At 43.9% G+C, this 19,703-nt stretch overlaps 1 protein-coding gene across 5 annotated transcripts in view; it reads left to right on the top strand.

The window, feature by feature from the left end:
- Positions 1-19,703, top strand: part of Syne1 (spectrin repeat containing nuclear envelope protein 1) — a 454,246-nt gene that overhangs the window by 430,017 nt on the left and 4,526 nt on the right. For all 5 annotated transcript variants that reach the window (XM_051164670.1, XM_051164671.1, XM_051164672.1 and 2 more), the window contains 8 exons: positions 1,071-1,213; positions 3,326-3,452; positions 3,928-4,139; positions 7,797-7,997; positions 9,745-9,873; positions 11,639-11,851; positions 13,058-13,150; positions 14,518-14,576. In XM_051164670.1, the coding sequence (XP_051020627.1) occupies positions 1,071-1,213; positions 3,326-3,452; positions 3,928-4,139; positions 7,797-7,997; positions 9,745-9,873; positions 11,639-11,851; positions 13,058-13,150; positions 14,518-14,576 (1,177 nt within the window). The remainder of the gene's footprint in view (positions 1-1,070; positions 1,214-3,325; positions 3,453-3,927; positions 4,140-7,796; positions 7,998-9,744; positions 9,874-11,638; positions 11,852-13,057; positions 13,151-14,517; positions 14,577-19,703) is intronic.

Raw genomic sequence — 19,703 nt, 5'->3', positions numbered from 1 at the left:
TTTGACTTAGAAAGTATTAGCTCCTCCAGTGAGAAGTGTTCTCTGTGTTCTCGATAATACTCTCATCCTTAGATTGCCCTTCACCAGAACTGTTTCTGAAACCAGAAGAGTCGGAAAGAGAAACCAGATTCCCTCAAGGTTACACTAGACCCTGTACATACTTACGGTCCAGGTCAGTGTTTTGGACACGTGGCAGACCACTGGATATATTTCTGAGTCAAAGTCTGGTTTATACCAGCTTGAAGTTTCTGAAGACCAACACAAGGACAAAAATCAAACCAGTATTACTGTGACCTTCTCAATGATTTCCAGCTAGGTCCCTCCTAAGGAGACTCAGGAATGCATTTCATAATGCTTTGTTTTTGTTATTCTTGCTTGGCCCTCGTGCTGCTCAGATAATCAGTGTTCCTTGTCAGCAATGAGTGTAATGCACTCGCAGATCCACACCTACAAGCACATGCCCACAGCCCACTGTAAGTTCGAAGCTCTTAAGAGACGGTGAGGCGGAGCCTAGGCAGCGAGAAAGAGCATGCCTGAAGAAGAGGCAGAATCCAGGTGTTGTTTGAGATAGCCTGTAAAACAGGAAGTGTCCCTCTCTGCATGTCTGTTCTGAGCTAGCCCCTTCTTGGTGAACCTGAACCCATGCTTAAGTGAAGGATGCAACCAGGGAGCTCAGTGGTGCTGAACATAGAGCCAAGTCCGAAAGTTCAGCCTCCCCACCAGCTAAGTGTTCTGGTGCCTTTGGGAAAGCCTTCCTCTGTGTGTAACACTCTGACTGGCCTGGACTGGCTGGAGGAAGGACAAGACCCTCGGAGGCTGTTTAGGATCCACCGAGGGAGCTCTCTGGCCAGCCCAGGCTGCCAAGTTCCTTAGGAAGCACACTTACTGGCTTGGCCCCTTAAATGTCTAACCCCCTAGCAGGATAGCACTAAATCTGCTTTACGATTCCCCCGACACATACTCTTTCTGCTTTGCCACAGCTGAAACGCTTTCTGAAGCCTCTTGACTGACAAGCTTGACATAAGCCAAACATTGTGACCCACTAAACACTCTTATGGTTGACACCACAGGGGATCCCAGCTCACTGGAGTCACAGATGAGGCAACTGGACAAAGGCCTGCATGACAGCCACTTTCAGATTCAACAAACTGCAAATATCCTCAGAAGCAAAACTCCCACCGGGTCAGACCTGGACACCAGCTACAAGGGCTATGTGAGTATGCTAGCCAGCCTGGTTCTGCCCTGGACCTAGTTTACAGCTCTGACCAAACACAGCCCATCTGTCAGCAGCACATGGCCCGTGAGGCCTGAAGTCCAGAGGTACCCTTGAACTCATAGACACGGATGTGCGAAGCAAAACCCCATTGTTTGAAGTTAATATTTTTTTTTTAGAGCACTGATCCATTTGCAGGTCCTAGAGCTGACTGTCACCACAAGCTCCCTTTCACTGAGCACTTAGTATGATCTGTTTAGCTGAAGACAACACCAGGCCCTCACTTCCAAATATCACTAGGTGCCTGTCCGTATTCAGCTAAAAAAATTTGAACCAAGGTTATCCCCAGATTACTAACATGAGATTTTGTAGTTGCTGTTGTTGTTCTTTTAGCTAATTTTAATTCGTTTAATGACCTTGGGGGTGTTTGTAATCTTCTGCTTTTGATCTGGGGAGATTTTGCCATGCTGCGAGCCGAACCTTGCACACACTAGGCTGGCACTGTGGTGGTGCCGAGCTACATCCCAGGCCCACCTTCTCCTCTGTGGGTGCTGAGTCTGAAGGAAGCCATCCTGACTAAAACAAGCTTCAGGAGAAGGTAGCAAGCGATTAGATCTCTCGAGCAGTTCTGTGTTTTCAGCCGCTAGTGCAGCCAGTCAAATCGACGCACTCTAGTCACTGACTATGTAATATTTTTTTTTGGTCAGCAACAGACCTGTGCATACTTCAAGCAAGAGAACTGTAAAGTAAATCTCTCCCCTAGCTCTTGGTGGTCAAAAGGAATGGAAAGTTAATCCCCAGCAGTCTCATCACACTCACATGTTCTGCATTTTGGAATTGGGGAGAGAGCTGTTATCCCTGCGCATGCCATCACCAGTACCCTCCCAGTCACTTCTCTGTCAGGAAAATCTCTTTTTAAAGTACAATACAAGGGTTGGCGATGCGGCTCCATGGTAAAGTGTCTGCCTAGCATCCTCAAGGACTCGGGTTCAATCTCCAGCACTAAGACAAAAATCAAGTGTAGCACAGCTTCATGATGACCGTGTTGACATCACAGGAGGTGACACTTAACCTCAATCAAAAGTAACAAAAAGTAACTGAAAGACACTGTCATTGTGAGAAACACTGAGAGATAAGATCACACTCTACTGACAAGAAGAATGTGTTGAGAATTTTGTTCTGTTTCCTTTTACCTTGTGCTGTTTTGTTTTCCTATATTTTGAGGATCTCGTGATCTTTCTTTCTGCCCACCGAATGCTAGGATCACACTCACGTGCCACAGAGCCTAGCTGTTATTTGTTCTTTCAGTATTTGAATACTGTATGGAACATTACAAATGGGGCTTGGTGTTCTTCTTTGAGTTTTGAACTTAGTCTCTTGATGACTATTAAGCATGGCTGTAAATTTCCTCCTAAAACAGCTGGCTTTTATATTGCTCTGAACTCTGAAGTATTTCAGCTATTTAATGTACAAGTTGTTCTCATGAGATTTGTGGTAATGTTAGTGCTTCCACATTTAGGTTTGTGAACAAGAAAGAAGAGACATTTTGCCAAAAATTAGATATTGTCTCACCAGCTAAGGACTGTGGCCTTGACATTGCAGATCAGTATGAACTCTTTAGATAAATATAAAACTGTGGTTCTTAACCTTAGTAATGCTGTGACCCCCCAACCATAAAAATTATTTTCATTGCTACTTTATAACTGTCATTTTTGCTACTATTATGATCTGTAAGATTTGTAATGTAAATATCTGTGTTTTATGATGATCTTAGGTGACCTCCGTGAAAAAGGTCATTTGACCCTAATTGGGGTCGTGACCCACAGGTTGAGAACCACTGTTATAAGACTGTTCAAGAGTTTCACATGTCTGTTGTGTATGCAAAGCATGTCTTTAAGGGTTTGCACAAGTTGGAGTGTGTGTGTGTGTGTGTGTGTGTGTGTGTGTGTGTGTGTGTGTGTGCACGCGCACTATTTATTTTTCCTGGAGCAACACCAAGAAGTAAAACACAGCCCCTGCCCTGTTGAGGGACCACAAAGATGCTCTCGCCAAAGCCCTCTGTGCCGGTGAGGACTGAGGCGGCAGGGCTGAGTTTTTTGCGTGTCTGCACAGATGAAGCTGCTGGACGAATGCAGCGGCAGTATAGACTCCGTGAGGAGGCTGGAGTACAAGCTGGAGGAGGAGGAGGAGAACTTCCCCGGCTTCGTGAACCTCAACAGCACTGAGACTCAGACGGCTGGTGAGTGTGTCTCCCTTGGCTTGAAAGAGCAAGGCTCAAGATCCCGGATCACACTGTGGCACCAAGTCCCACTGGCTCCTTAGCCTCCCTCTACACCATTTTGTCCCACAACAGAGGAGGGAGATGGCGAGTGTCATACGGTGTCTTCTCTTGCTCCATTTAGTCCAATGCCCCGTCTGATCTACACTGTCAGTGTCTTGTACATGTTTTCAGGGTACTACATCCTTGAAAGATGTCAAGGATGGACTGATTTCTTCACACGCTGTGCATTCCTTCATGAGGCTCGTTGTGGTCAATAGAGAAACACATAGGAAATCAGCGCCATTACACCCACTTGACTGTTACCACAGATGATAGCAGTGATGTTCCCGTCTTTCCGTTGCCCTTTAAAATTAGCCACCATGCCTATGCAAAGTGTCTCCTAAGCCTCCCAGGGGTAGGACTCCTGCTCACTGCTCTCTGTATGCCCTGCCAGGTGTGATTGACCGCTGGGAGCTCCTGCAGGCCCAGGCGCTGAGCAAGGAGTTGAGGACAAAGCAGAACCTTCAGAAATGGCAGCAGTTTAATTCCGACCTCAACAACATCTGGGCCTGGCTAGGAGAGACCGAGGAGGAACTGGACAGGCTCCAGCACCTGGCCCTGCGCACCGACATCCACACCATCGAGAGTCACATCAAAAAGCTCAAGGTACCTGTCCCTGCTTTCCTTCCATCGGCAGCCAGAAGACTGTGACTATATGTATCAGTGAACACATTCTGTCTCTGTGTCTCTCTCTGTCTCTGTCTCTGTCTGTCTGTCTGTCTCTCTGTGTGTGTGTGTGTCTGTTTCTCTCTCTCTCTCTGAGTGTGTGTGTGTGTGTGTGTGTGTGTGTGTGTCTGTCTCTCTCTCTGTCTGAGTGTGTGTGTGTGTGTGTGTGTGTGCCTGCACACACATGTGTGCAGACATGTTTATGTAGGCACAGGAGTACATATATGTACACAATCTCACTTCTGTATTCATCATTCTGTTTGCTGAGATTTTCTTGTTTGTTTGTTTCTCTTTTTTGAGGCAGGGTCTCTCATTGGCTAGAATGTAACTGTTGGCTATGTTGGCTGGCCAATGAGCTTCAGGGATCTTCCTGCCTCTGCTTCTCCATCACAAGGTTTTTAAGCACACTCCGCCATGCCCTGCAGAGAGCTTTCCTGGCTTCGTTAACCTCAACCTTCGTTTCGCATGTGTCATAGGAATCAAACTCAGATCCTCACGTTTGCACAGTGAATCATTAGCTGGCAGTGTCTTCTCCCCAACCTGTCCATTCATAACTTCTGTCTCTAGTTCATTGCTTCCTCAGGACCACAGTCAGAACGTATCTGCATCAGTCTGCAGAGCAGCGTGACGGAATGCCTGATGTAAACAACTCTTTAAGAGGCAAGGAAAGACTGATGGTTTCTGATGAGTTAGTGGTGCTTAGCTTGTCCTCACTCATGTGGCCACAACACCATTGTGGCAGGCATGTGTGGAGAAGGATGCTGTTCATTCAGCTCATAGCATGCAGGAAACAGGACAGGAGGGAAAAGCTGGGGACTATACACAGCCTTGGAAGGAGACAACTTCCTCCTCTATTTCTACTAGTTAGGCACTAGCTCCTAAGTTTCCAGAGATTCCCGAAGCAGCACCCCCAACTGGGGATCAAGCATTCAACACGTGAGACTCGTGAGACTCAGTGGTGACATTATGCCCGAGATCACTTTAGTGCGAGTCCGAGGGAGACCCATTGAAGTCATTTGCCCTTCTCCAGTCAGCAAAAATTATTTAAATTGATTACGGCCATGTCCAGAGCAATTGCATAGAGATGAATAAAATAAAAATCCACTGAGTTTTTGTGGTGAAACCCTTGCCACTGGCATCTGATTTTGGCCTGGACTGGTGAGTGCACAGGTATTGTCCTGTAATTACAGGTCTGCTTCTTTTCTTTCTTTCTTTCTTTCTTTCTTTCTTTCTTTCTTTCTTTCTTTTTCTTTTTTAAAAAATATTTATTTGATTTTTTTAAATTTTAACTTTTATTAATTTATTCAGATTACGACTCAATTGTTATCCCATCACTTGTATCCTCCCATTCCTCCCTCCCTCCCGCTTTCACCCTGTTCCCTTCCCCTAGGTCTATGACTCTGACATGAACTCTGGTACCCAATATTTGACCACCTCCCCCTGGTGGGAAGGCCTGATGGCACTCAGAGAAAGGATAAGCAGGCTACTAAGATGAGACTTGATAGCCTATGACCATATAGTGGGGGAGGAGGTCCCCGTCGGTCACAGGTCTAGTTCTTAAACACCCCCCTCACCCAGTGGCACACACTCACTTACGGAGCCCCTGCAGGCCTGGGGCTGCATTTCTTTTTGGTAGTCCTGTAGCCCCTGTGGTTTTGTCTGGAGAACATCAAAAACCTGTTTCTCCTCAGGGCAAAGCCTCCTGGGATAATAAGGCTGCTTCTTTTCAATTCCCATGGTTTTTAGAACACACTATTCATTCTGCACTGATGTCATTGTAGCTCATCTTTTGGTGGTGTGGTTGCTTTCCTTTCAACTTTCAGACACAGAAATTAATCTTCCCACACACCAATCTCCATAAGAGCATCTGAGGGGATGCTCTTTGAGCCAGCTCCTTGAACTCCAGGGCAAAGCACAAATATGAGATGTGATTTACAAGAGCTACATAGTGAGCTGTTCTTTCCTCTACAGTTCCTAAAGCCTTCTGTCTAGTGGACAGGATTGCATTATAAACAGGCTCTTTAAAAAGGAGACATGTCCTGTTCACCAGAATCAGTGAAATGAGGCAAGACTATAAGACCTTGGATGTCGTCCTGTGTGGCAAGCAGAAGTTAACCTGCCCCGCACCTTTTTCCAAACCTCTGTCAATAGATCTATTCTATGTTCTCTGTCAACTGAGCCATGGAGTAACCAAGGATCTCTTGATTTATGCTCTCTTTGTGGTGGCAACTGGGGAATCATGTTGAGAACCTATCCGAAAATTAAAAAAAAAAAAAATGAGTTAGGAGTTAGGAACATAACAGAAATCATGAGAATTTGTAAGAAAATTTACCCTGCATAGTGTGGTGTCCAGAATTGTTCACCCAGGATGGCTCTTTGGGTGTTTACCTGCACACAGAGACCCTGACTTATACAGAATTAAGAATTCAAGTTCTTGGTGCCAAGTTCTAAAGTGTTTGTTGTTGCCTGGGGATTTTGTTTGTTTGCTTATTTTGTTGTCTTGTTTCTTTTTTGAAGTCAAACTAAATTGATTATAGCATGAAGTACACAATTAACTTTCTTTACTACAGCAACAGTGTATTCTATGACACAATCAGTATTATCTTATAGGCCAGTGTGCCTGCATTTCAGGTCACAGGTGTTCAGAATACTAGAATGCAAACAGCTTCTCTCCCTCCCTCCCTCCCTCCCTCCCTCTCTCTCTCTCTCTCTCTCTCTCTCTCTCTCTTGTTTTTGTTTTGTTTTTTGTTTTTTTGAGACAGGGTTTCTCTGTATAGCCTTGACCATCCTGAACTCACTTTTGTAGACCAGGCTGGCCTCGAACTCACAGCGATCCCCTGCCTCTGCTTCCCAAGTGCTGAGATTAAAGGCATGTGCCACCACTGCCCAGCTGTAAAGAGCTTTTCATTTTTCTTCTCACACACAGAAGTTTGAATGGTATTGTTTTAGTGAAACGAAACTGTCTTATTTTTCAAACCGTAGGGCTCTGTCTCTGTTCTATTTGGCTGTGGTTGGCCGTTCCTGGATGAGGTTCGTTGTTCAGACTCCTTCATTCATTACAGGGGTCGTCATCCCCCTCTGCAAGGCTCTTCTTCCCTTGGGAAGCCCTTTCCCCTTTGTAATTGTTAATTCCTGTTCTGCAAAGACCTAGCAGACATCCTGGAAATGTAGCTGTCAGTTCTTTTTTTTTTTTAACATGGATCTGTGTGTGTGTGTGTGTGTCTGTGTGTGTGTGTGTGTGCAGTTGCACATGTATATGTATATGTGCATGTGAAAGACACAGGATGTCCTTGAGTGTCATTCTGATAATGTCCTCTGCCTTTTGCCTGTGACATGCTCCCTAACTGGTCTAGAGGTCAACATGTAAGCTATACTGGTTGAGTGACCTGGAGACAGTCTACCTGTTTCCAGCTCTGGAGTTACCAGCACACAACACCACACCAGGCTCTTTTTTTATGTGGGTTTTGGGGGCTTGAACTCAAGTTCTGCCTTTAACAACAGCTTTTTCCCCGGGTCTGATTAAAACATTTTCAAGGGTCTTGAAAGTGCTTTTTCAAAATGTTTTCATCATTGCTCTTGCCTGATTGTTCTCTATAGGAGCTCCAGAAAGCCGTGGACCACCGCAAAGCCATCATCCTCTCCATCAACCTCTGCAGCTCTGAGTTCACCCAGGCTGACAGCGAGGAGAGCCGTGAGTTACAGGACCGCTTATCCCAGATGAACGGGAGATGGGACCGCGTGTGCTCTCTGCTGGAGGATTGGCGAGGCCTGCTGCAGGACGCACTAATGCAGTGCCAGGTAGGTAGGGCCGTGCGCAGGTGATGACACCAGACTGCACACTGACCTGAGATGTGGCTGCTCTTCCAAGGCATCATTTGAAGGAGGTAGCTTTTCTTATTATGGGGGAATGTGTACTTGTAACGTGCGTTCAAGGAGTTTTGCCTAATCTCCTATCTTTATAAGAAGCCAGTGTTTACCAAGTTGACAAACCTTCTTTGACTCATTCATTTACTTCATGTATTCACTCAAAACATACTTACCAAACATTTAGGCAGATAAGTTTTGCACAACAAAGAAAGCATTACAGATGTTTATTCATTTATGCTGGCATTTGCCAAGTTTTTTCTGTGTGCCCGGTAAGGCCCTAAGCAGGTAAGATACAGCCTACCTTCTGCCTCTATTAGAAAGACAATAGCAACAATGTCTAAGAAGAGACTGACAGGATGGCTTAGTGGGTAAGGGCACCTGCCACTCACCTGGAATTCATGTGGTAGAAGAAGAGAACTGACACTCGAAAGTTGTCCTCTGGTCTCTACATGTGTGTCATGGCATGTAAATCACACACACACACACACACACACACACACACAAATAAATAAGTGTAATTAAAATTTAAGGTAAGGAAATAGCTATGCAAGACATTTATAAACACAGTGGTGACAGCAATGGAGCAAAGCCATGACAGGAGGGAGGGCAAAGGATCCTGTAAATGTCTGGAAGATGCTGGAAGGATGTTGATACGAAGAAGTTCAAGAGATGGGAGGTCCATGACTTTGTCTCTTTATGAGCAGGCAAGATGGCAGTGCGGCCAGGTTATCTATTGCCAGCAAGGCAGGAAGTGATCAGAAGGTCAAGGGTCAGGTCCCTCAGAGCAGCGAGGCTCTGCCAGTGTTTGGACTGTATGCAGTGGGGTGGGGCAGGATGGGAAGCCTCTGGGGGGGGGGAGCAGAACCCCTGCTACTGTCCCTTCCCTCCAGCTGTGTCTTCTGAAGGCCAAGCCTTGTATGCAGCAGCTCATCAGTAACAACATCAAGTAAGGGTGTCAGAGGATGAATGGAGGGAATACAGGATTGAGCCCATGTCTTAAAAAAACAAAAACAAAAACAGAAAGATTGAGCACATTGATGAGAGTTGCTTCTTTTCAGACTATCTACTAGCACTGCCGAGTTTCATTTTGTTTTGTTTTCTTCAGCAATTAAGCATTTTAATGCCACTGTGCTTTCTGTCTAAATATCCACAAGGATAAGTTATACGCTTTAGATAAAAAGATGAACTTACGCTGCGTTAGTTACAACAGGGGTGCTGAGATGCAGCCATGGCTACTATACTTTCTGTAACAAGCAGAGCCCTTCCTCAGAGGGTGGCGGAGCCATGTACTACTCACTATGGTGCTGTGTGCATGTAACATAGCTTCCTGTAACAAAGAGCCTTCCTGGGGGCGGGGTCACGTACCGCTTACAATGGTGCTGTGTGTTTACTGGTGAAAGCCATAGAAAAGAATTGAAGCCGGGTGGTGGCATACACCTTTAATCCCAGCACTTGAGAGGTAGAGGCAGATGGACCTCAGGCTGAGTTTGAGGCCAGCCTGGTCTACAAAGGGAGCTTCAGGACAACCAAGACTATTAAGCTATTACACAGGAAAACTCTGTCTTGAAAAAGACAAGAAAGAAAGGAAGAAAGAAAGAAAGAAAGATTTGAAATATACTCTAGAAAATGATTTTATATCCGCAGTTATTTTATTTTGTGCTCTGTGGTTTTTTGATAGGATTTCCATGAAATGAGCCATGCTCTGCTTCTCATGCTTGAAAACATTGACAGAAGGAAAAACGAAATTGTCCCAATTGATTCAACCCTTGACGCAGAGACACTTCAGGACCATCACAAACAACTCATGGTGATAACTTTTTTTTTTTTTTGTCTTTTGTTTGTATTTATTTTTTAAACAAAGATTTTTTAAAAGAAACCTTTGCATGCTCTTAACCTAGGCTCTAACTAAAGGCCCTAACTTAGTGCTGTAGGGGTTCTAGTCAGGATACAAACATGTATACACACACCTGCCAGCATGATTAGCCAGTGCTCAGTGTGCTGCTAATCTTACGTGTTCTTTATCTCAGTTCCCTTGTGTCTATTAAGGCAGCCTTTTTAGTGAATTATACTTTAAAAAAATATTTATTTATTACATATACAGGATTCTGCCTACATGTATCCCTGCAGGCCAGAAGAGGGCATGAGATCTTATCACAGATGGTTGTGAGCCACCATGTGGTTGCTGGGAATTGAACTCAGGACCTTTGGAAGAACAGACAGTGCTCTTAACCTCTGAGCCATCTCTCCAGACCACTTACTTTTAATCCAAGCTTTGTTTGCTACATATGGAACCTCGAAGTGTCTATCTTGGTTTCTTTCTTTCTTCCTTTCTTTCTTTCTTTCTTTTTGTTTGTTGTTGTTGCTGTAATAAAATACTCTGATAAAAGCAACTTAGGAGAGGAACGATTTCCTGGTTTTCAGGAAGCACAGAGATGAATGAATGAATGAATGAGCAAACGAATGAACAAATGAATGCTAGAAGTCAGCTCTTTTTCTTCACTTGTGCAGTCTAAGAGTCCCCTTTCCAGGCAATGACCCCTCTCATAGTTAAAATGATTCTTCACGGGTCAGTGAATTCATTCAGGATAATCCCCAGCCCCGCCCCAGGAATGGCCACAGACTTGTGTCCCATGTGATTCTAAATCCATTAAGGTGACAGTTGACAGTAACCACCACAATGTTTTAGTGGCTTATTGTAAAACTGAAATGAAAGCTGCTTGAATGAAGAGGCACAGTTAAGTCAACTCAAGAGGAATTAAATAAGCCAGGTGAGAGAGAGACACAGACCTTGGCGGCAAGTTTGCAGAAAACCATGAGATAACCATGCTTGTCTTACAAAACCAAAATGTATCCATTTCTTACAAGATAGAACCTTTTTCTGGCACTAAACTCAACCAGAAATTTACTGTGCAAATTCATATACAAGACTATATAAAAGGCAGTCTAACAGGCAATGTAGCTGGGTAGTAGATAACAAGGAAGCAGGCTTGAGGGTCACCAGGGGAACATGAGATGTTTTGCATCTTGTCTGTCATAATGGTCTTTCAATGTTACGTCATAGCATTTAGAGCTCACTAGCCCAAACTCCTGAATTGGTAGCCTTTATTTCACTATTAGAAGGATCTAGAAACCAATAGGAAATGGTGGTCCCCCTGTGTTTTTACTGAGCCTTGACCTCTGGGCAGGGACGTGTGATCCATCACTACAGATAATTTGAAAAGATTTAGCTAGATCTCAGAGCATGCCTAGATGCATTTGAGTTTTGCTATACCTGGATTTTAATGTTTTATTTTTCTGTGTAACAGATTGTCTTAGGTTCCATTTCTTTAGGCTTTTCCTTTGTCAATAGTGTCACGTCCCTTAACTCAGTTTAAATGTTCCAGCTGTTCTTAATATCAACCATGTGTCCAGTGAGACCCCTGAGTGGTTTAAGGGTCTATAGCAAATATATCATGGAGTTCCCTGGTCACATGCCCTGAGCTGCAGTTCTGTTTGGAGGTCATGTGCCCACTCAGGCAACTTCCTCTATGTATCAAAACTTGTTAAAGAAATATCTCTTACTGTATACGCAGCAAATAAAGCAGGAGCTGATGAACTCCCAGCTCAGAGTGGCCTCATTGAAAGACATGTCTCGCCAACTCTTGGTGAATGCCGAGGGCTCAGACCGTCTAGAAGCCAAAGAAAAAGTCCATGTTATTGGAAACCGGCTCAAGCTTCTCTTGAAGGAGGTCAGCCATCATATCAAGGGTCTGGAGAAGTTACTGGACATGTCAAGCAGTCAGCAGGTAAGCCCTCTCAGACACCGTGGCACCTGAAGCACCGCATCTCCACCTGTCATAGAAAGATTTGGATGTACCACTTGTCAGACCCGGAGTGGCCACTCTCCGTCGCCACTCTTTCAAGAGCTGTCTCAAAATACAAAAGCAGCCTCGTAAACTTTTATAACAGGACAGTGCTTTTGATTCTGTGAAATCCAAGAGACCTCTTCAGCCTGCTACCGTCAACCCCGTTGCTGTGACTACTGTGGCATTTCATTTCAGCTGTCTATTTAGGAAGTGACATGTTTTCAGTTATACAGCAGTGACAGGCAAACACAATCATTGCATGTGAGCTTTGTGTTAAGCATTCAGGAGTTCATGACCTCTCTTCTTTTGAATCTACTCACTCACCCATTCACTCATTCATTCACTCATTCATTCATTCATACATTGCAATGGATTTCTGGTGTTTTGTAGCTCTCAGTTTGGTCTTTAGGTCGCTGTGCAGTTCTGGTTTTCCTGCTAATCAGATGCAGTGTGTGATCGGTGCTGCCATCTTGGATTTTCATTTAAACGGGTTCCTACATATTTATTTTTGCCTGTTTTTTTTCTTAGGACAACTCTATCATGGTCAGATGGTTAGTTTTGAGACATGCGCCTATAGATACTTGGTGCTTGGTAAGGTTTCAGACATCCAGATGTCAACCCCTTTCATGAACACAAAACTGTTCATTCCTCTGGAGCAGCTCAAAGCACAGCCTCCCCCGAGACACAGCAGAGAGGAAGCAATCCGCTCTTCCTGACCTTTACAAAGCAGACTCCTACACAGCTGTCACTTGCTTCAAACGTAAATGAATTGGATTCTGTCATTCTGTCTGTCCTGAGTGACCTGTACTTGTAAAGAGGACTTTTCTCACCACCCCGCCAGCCCCCAAGCCAGTATCAACTCACTTCTGCCCATGTCACTAAGAAGATAACGAAGCCACAAAAATAAAACACTAGCTATGTTTCCCAGAAGGACCAAGCTTATGCCAAGAAATCCCAATAAACTAGAAGAATTAGGTTTTGTTCTTGTCATCATCTGAATCAGGATTGCCCAGGCATAGTCTGATCTTTATGATGGAGATGTAGAGATGAAGGTGCAGAGGGCTGAGGTGGGAAATGCTCAGTGTAAACAGAGCCCCCAGGTGCTCTGGGACGTGTAGTTGTCGAATGCATCCTTTTCTCTTGCAGGATTTGTCTTCATGGTCTTCTGCAGATGAAGTGGACACCTCAGGATCCGTGAGTCCTACATCAGGAAGAAGTACCCCAAACAGACAGAAATCGGTAACTTTCTGCTGGCCCTTTCTGACTGGTCCATGGGTGGGCACTGTGAGGTGTGACAGGTTTTGTGTCTACAGGGTCCACAGGCTCAAAACAGGAACTCCCAAACAGGAAAGGGCATTCACCCATGTAAATTTATGTCTCCAGCCTTGTAGCATGTTCTCAGCAATTAAAAAAACAAAAAAAAGTGATTTTTCTGTTTTTTCCCTCTTTTCTTTTAATGAGCACCACATGTAGCTTTTTACTTTTTTTCTTAAATGGCCATTTCTAGAAATGGTGCTCATGCATACCCTTGGTGGCTCCTTCCTTCCAATTACCACCAGCATGTCCACTAAACAGAAGTGGGTGTCGTGCCCTGAAGGTGGGTGCCTCAAACAACAGGGTGACTTGTGAGCATCTTGTGAGTTGACTGAGTGGATAAAGACAGATGCAGTTGCATTGATTCTCAAACAAAGGGGCTTCTGGGTGATGATGCCCAAAGGCTTCGGGGTCCTAACCCTGAGAGCACCACTACTCAAACCAACCCCATATATGGCCGGTGGTAAGAACTGCCTCACCAGAGCATACAGAGGATAAAGGGCAAATTGGCCCCTGCTCCCAACTGTACCTCCATTCTCTGTGTAATTAGGAGCTTGCTTTTATTTTTTGTTTGACTTTTTTCTTGTCTGGCTTTATAAGTATATTCATTCCATTTCCCCTTAGATTTTAGAAGTAATGATCTCATTTGTATTTTTGTCATATATACTTACGTTCTATGCTGACACATATGTTATCCTTATTAGAATTTTGTTTTGTTTTTGTTTTTGTTTTTTGTTTTTTTTTTAACCGACATTCACTAGTTTCCTATAGATCCTAGTTCAAGAATGTGAAGGAATACTGGCTTTTCGATTCAAATTTTAGGCCTGATATATCTTGAGTGTGTTGGGCTTCGTGTTTGTTTACTGTTAAAATTCTTACTATGGGCTCCGTGCCTTCAAAGTTGCCAAAATGCAAAAGCCCGTGTGAATTACCACTGAAGTATGCAGAGTGATAGAGTGAATGCTACGTTTAGAATCACTAAATGCACAGAGCATCTTAGGCAACACAGATCATCTGTGCTTCTGCCAGGAGAACTGGGAGAGGCTGTGCCCACTGTGGGCACATGCCACAATCTCAGCTCATGGTAAATTAATGGCTGATACCGTAAATATGTGTCTATCCTACTCCTTCCACTGAAGAAAAGCCAGTTTCCTTAATCCATGGGTACCGATCATTGCGTTTGGTTTGTTTGCCCTTTGCTGCCCTCTCAGTTGTTTTCATTGGTTAGCTTGTCTTTATTTGCCTGGACTGAACATTCTCTTCTTTCTTTACCCCCTGTTCATTGCAAACAGCCACGAGGCAAATGTAGTCTGTCACAGCCTGGACCCTCTGTCAGCAGCCCAAAGAGCAGGTACCTTGTTCTCCTGGTTTCCACCTGTTCTAGAACCCCAAGAGGATGATAAAAATTGCCCATGATATAGGGAGACCCCTAATCTGGTGTGCCTCAGGGTAGCGGCCATGTTTCACCCTTTCCCAGTAAATTGGGTGACACGTCTCTCTGTAGAGAATAGGTAAATCTCACAGTGCATGATATCCATCTTCCATCAAAAGTGTGTTTCCCTGTATTTACCCCGTCTGGTCCTGTTAATCAAAGGATGCTCTGTGTGTCCATGAATATGTGATTCATAGTGGCACAACTGCCGTTAATTCATGGCAGATTTTTATCATCCTCTTTCCTTCTAGATTTTACAATAAGGCAGATAATTGATCAATGAATTACTTCATGACTCACAGAACCCACAAATCTGCATAAAATATACTAACATCCCCATTTTTTTTTTATTTTACCCTTCTGTTTTATCCAGATTGTGGGTTTTAGATTTTTCAAAATGGCAAAGCCTAATTTTGGTGTTCATTTAAAATCACAAAGTACTTTTCTAGACTCTTCTGCTCGCCCGCACTATCACCCTTCTCCAGTCAGCGCACTCAGCCACTCACCTTCCTCCCACTTGGTGAGCCCTTTCGCTCTGAATCCAGGGCCAGCTCTTGCCCTCTTTAGTGGCCTCCTGAGAGCTGATGCCCCACAGTTGTCACCACTGCCACCATACCTCAGGCTTGCCTCTGAAGTCCCTAATGTGCCTGCAGTTAGCAATGCTTCGCCTTTTCTGTTGTTTTTGTGATGTCTGTATGCCTCTGCCCTCCCACAACTTAGCTTATTTTTTTCCAGAAATTTTTTTTCTTTCTTCCTTTTTTTTCTCTTTCTTTCTTTCTTTTTTTTTTTTTTTTTTTTTTTGAAATGAAAATATTGTTCTTGTAGCTTGGTTTTCATTCCAGTTGCAGGCAGTTCCCTATGAAATATCTGCCCCTCTTGGAAACTTATCACCACTGAGAAAAAAATCTAAATGCCTACAAGGAAGGGGGAGATGAGAAAATGCACTACTACAACTCAGTAGTAGTTTTGCTTTACCAGCTGTGTCGGCAGCACTGCAGGGCTGGCTATTTTCTGTGGCCAGCCTCACTCAGCTGAGGTTACAGATTATATGTTTCAAGCCTCCTTTTACTGTATTCCCCGCCCCTTGGTTTTTCTTTTTTTTTGGGGGGGGGGGTGTTGAAAACAATGTTGTGGTTTTGTTTTTGTTTTTAACAATCTGTACTAAAATAGCAAGAAGGAAGTGCGGAATAAACCCCCCTGGAACTTAGGATGTTAAGGATAGACATTTGTGGGTGTTCTTATAGCCTCTTAGCCGCCTATAGAAAAAGCGGTCACATCCTATAGGCAGCATTGTATTATATAATTCCCCTTCTCCCAAAAATGGTGGGAGGAGAAGGCATCCCACAGATTCCTTTGAGAAAACCCCAGGTCCAGTCTTCTGACTGACCCAAGTGATGCTGGTGATAGGGAGGGGGAGCTGTTAGGCGATAGCAAGAGTAACTCTATCACCCGTTGGTTCACAAATACCAAATCTATCTGCTCCCCTAATTATTTTAGGCTGCCACATAGGCCTTCTGAATATGTCTAAGGCATTGTTTCTTAGGGCGTCGGTTGCTTCCATGTGCCTCCTAACAGGGCTTTTGCCAATGGGTCAGCTGCATTCTCACTGCACTATCCACGAAGCTCCTATCGGCTCTGTTCTGCTCAGCATTGCTAATTAACATCTTTCTGATGATTCACCAGTGCCCCCTTGGTTATTCGGGAGGGAATAGATTACAAAGAAACTACACCTGGATGACATGCTCCATCAAACACCTTGGCAGACAGCCTATGGCTGCCATTCTGGGGCTTCCTAGTCCCGTGGCACCTTAGATTGGGTGCACTCAACCCTGACAGTGAGTGCAGAGGGGAAGCAAGCTTCTCTTAGAGTCTAGGCTGTCATGGTGTTCCCTGGCATGAAACTGGAGATGCCCTGTGTTTGATCTTGCACTGGTCCAGCAAATCCAAATGGTTATTGAAGAAGCATGTGATTCAGGGACAGATCTGTGTTCTCAGACCAAAAAGGAACTAATTTGGAAAGGTATTGGTTTGAACGAAGAGGCTATATTTTGTTGTTGTTTCAACTCAATGTTAACTATGTCCTCACCTGTTAGATATTTCTTGAATTTTAAGTTAGCAATCCCATGTTCTCATTGAATATTATAATAGTCTAATTGGATAGAGACCACTGGTTTACTCAGAGCCTACATTGTCTGGGCCCGAGACCTATAAAATCAATACACGATGGTTTCTTCCACTAAAAGATTTGCAATGTATCAGAACCCAGAGATTCCTAGAACCAATTACAAGAAACTTCCAAAGATCTTGCTGAAACGATAAGAAACAGCACATGGAATTGTGGCTTCAGAGTAACACCGTTTGTGGTCCAGCTGGTCCCTTTTACCAGCATCTGACTTAAGATTTGGTAAGCCTGTCACCAAAAAGCCCTCCGTACAGATGATATGCATGATGAGTAATGGTTGAAACCTGGGAAGCTGTATACTAGTTTTCAGCAAGATGGAAGACTGTGATTCTTTGCCCTGTGTGAGGTTAGATGAACGATGACTTCACCCTTTAGCTGAGAACAGTGAGAGACAGAGGCCTTTGGTTTGGCACCTTCTACAGAGAGAATTGAGAAGGCACAGGAGTTAAAAAGGATTGGCTGAAGTCCTGGTAGGAGTGGTGAGATGGCTCAGTGGTTAAGAGCACTGAATGCTCCTCCAGAGGACCCAGGTTCAAATCCCAGCACCCACATGGCAGCTCACAACTGTCTGTAACTCCAATATCTGATGCTCATAGACACACATGCAGACAAAACACCAATGCCCATAAAATAAAAGGTAAATAAAATTTTAAAAAAGAAAGAAGGCATCCTTTCAAATTGGTTCAAAGTGGTCAAATATATTCAAGCAAGCCAGTGGGGTTTTCTTTTGCTTCTTCACTAGGAAGTGCTAATAAGTGCTATTCAGATTCTGGTGAAATTTGTTTTCCATTTCCTTCTGTTGGAGACTTCCTGGAAACCCACATATTCAAAGCATCCAAAGAGCCTCAGCATAATGCAGCTGCCTTTATGTGGCCAGCTGCCTTCATGCCCCAGGACAACTGTGGGGTGGGACACCAACAGGCTTCTCTTTTATTCTTTTGAAGTAAGCTGTCCCAGCATTCACGGGGAAGGAGTCAAGCAGGTTGGGAAATAATATCTTTGAAAACACAGTTAGTAAATCAGAACTGTTTTCCTGAGAAAAAGGCTGAACTCAAGAGTTCCCAGCGATGCCACTCAGTACACCTCAGTGTAGTCATGCAGTGAATAACTATCAGGCGCTGGCATTTATTTAGTACTGAATGTGGTTCAAGCACCATGCTAAGCACTGTATGCATTACCTCAGTTAGCCTCAAAGCCCCATGACGTGGCTAGAGCCCTCAGCTTTCAGACAAGGACAAGGGATTAGAAGTGTTACCAGAATTCTCACACCACTCTAGAAGCTACTACCATCGTGAAGACAGACCTCTCTACCACGGGATGTCCACAGTAGGGTAAATCAGGCAGTATGTGCATAGGACCAGGTGAATGCTCAATTTGGAATAAGGGATTAATAGAGGTGTCAATTGATTCTTGCAATGTGTCTTCTGAGCCACTTATCCAAAAGTGCTGGAGTTCAACGATCATAGATGGACACCTAGAAATTTCTGGTATATCAAATTTTTTTTTATCATGTCTAACAAGTGCCAAAACAAACTGAAAATATCTTTCCCCTCAGCTCTATTGGGTGTATGCATGGGATTATTTCTTTATATCTTCCTAGGACCTGTAGAATTTGAAAATAAGTGGCCCACTGTATTGAGATTCTCAGGCCCCTCAATTCTCCTGTCACGTGTACTTCCTTTGTGTCATGTGTTTTTATTCTCCGATCCCTCCTTTACTGTTCTTCTCTCTCCATAAGTGAATACGTGTTATAGAAAAGCGACAAAGCAATCATTTACCCATCAGTTTGAAAGAAATAGAAGAGGGGAACAGGATATATCTTTACTTATAGAGAATAAGCACACGATAGTCTAGACAAAAATTACATAAATATATCTCCATTAATTTAGTTCTTCGGGTGGAGTCACACATTTAAGTTTTCCTGTGCAAATGCAGTCTACACTGTCACCCACATCTATACAGACACTGGTGAACAAGGACTGTGAACCAGATCTCTTGCCACCTATGTCTGACTTCTGTTGAATTTCCCAGGGCTCTTGAAACTCGCATGATCTTAGGTCAATAAGTTAATATTAAAAAGTACCCCTTTATTTTGAGATCATTAACGTATTGGTACTAAAATCTCTAAGACAGAGCCGCTTTGATGAAGCAACTTTGAAACTTTGGAAATTCTAGTAGTTACTCCAGGTGGGGTGGGCACTTCTCTCAGTTAGCAGATTAGCCATTTAGACAACTGCCCTGACGGCCACTAAGTACTGTGTGTCCTCTTTGTCCCAACTTCAGCCCATTAGTTCTCCCTAGGGTGGCATTCTTCAACAGTCAAGTCAGGTGACAGTTACATTTTAATGAAGATTGCTCTGATGTTGTTAAATGTGCCGTGTCCTTCAAAAGAGTCTGTCACTTGAGAACCCATGCTCTCCAAACGATGACCTTTCTAGTTCTCTTTAGGAATGAACTGGACATGACAAAACCATCTGTTTTGATGCTGCTCTTTGACCTCACAGAAGCTAATAATTGACAGAGAGGGACTATCCAGATCTGTCTGAGTTATCAATTGCTCATGGGCCTTTGCCCATCACTACAGTTATCAATTGCTCGTGGGCCTTTGCCCATCACTAAAATGTCTAAATGTCTCCTGATGGAAACACATCCGTTAGAAATGGAGGGTTTTCTCCTGTCATTGTGCTGTCACTTATCCAGCTCCAGGGGTCAATGTTGTCTGTCAGGGACTATTTTCACATCAACACATACTAAAAAAAAATCACACCAAAGAAAGAATCATCCCAGGGTCTGTCCTATCCTATTATTCCGTTATTTCTCAGGATACTTTAAAGCAAACCATTGAATCTATAAGCCATCAAAGA

Source organism: Acomys russatus, chromosome 21 (assembly GCF_903995435.1).
Source record: "Acomys russatus chromosome 21, mAcoRus1.1, whole genome shotgun sequence".
In the NCBI taxonomy this organism is placed as follows: domain Eukaryota; kingdom Metazoa; phylum Chordata; class Mammalia; order Rodentia; family Muridae; genus Acomys; species Acomys russatus.
This window is presented reverse-complemented; position numbering and strand designations above follow the sequence as displayed.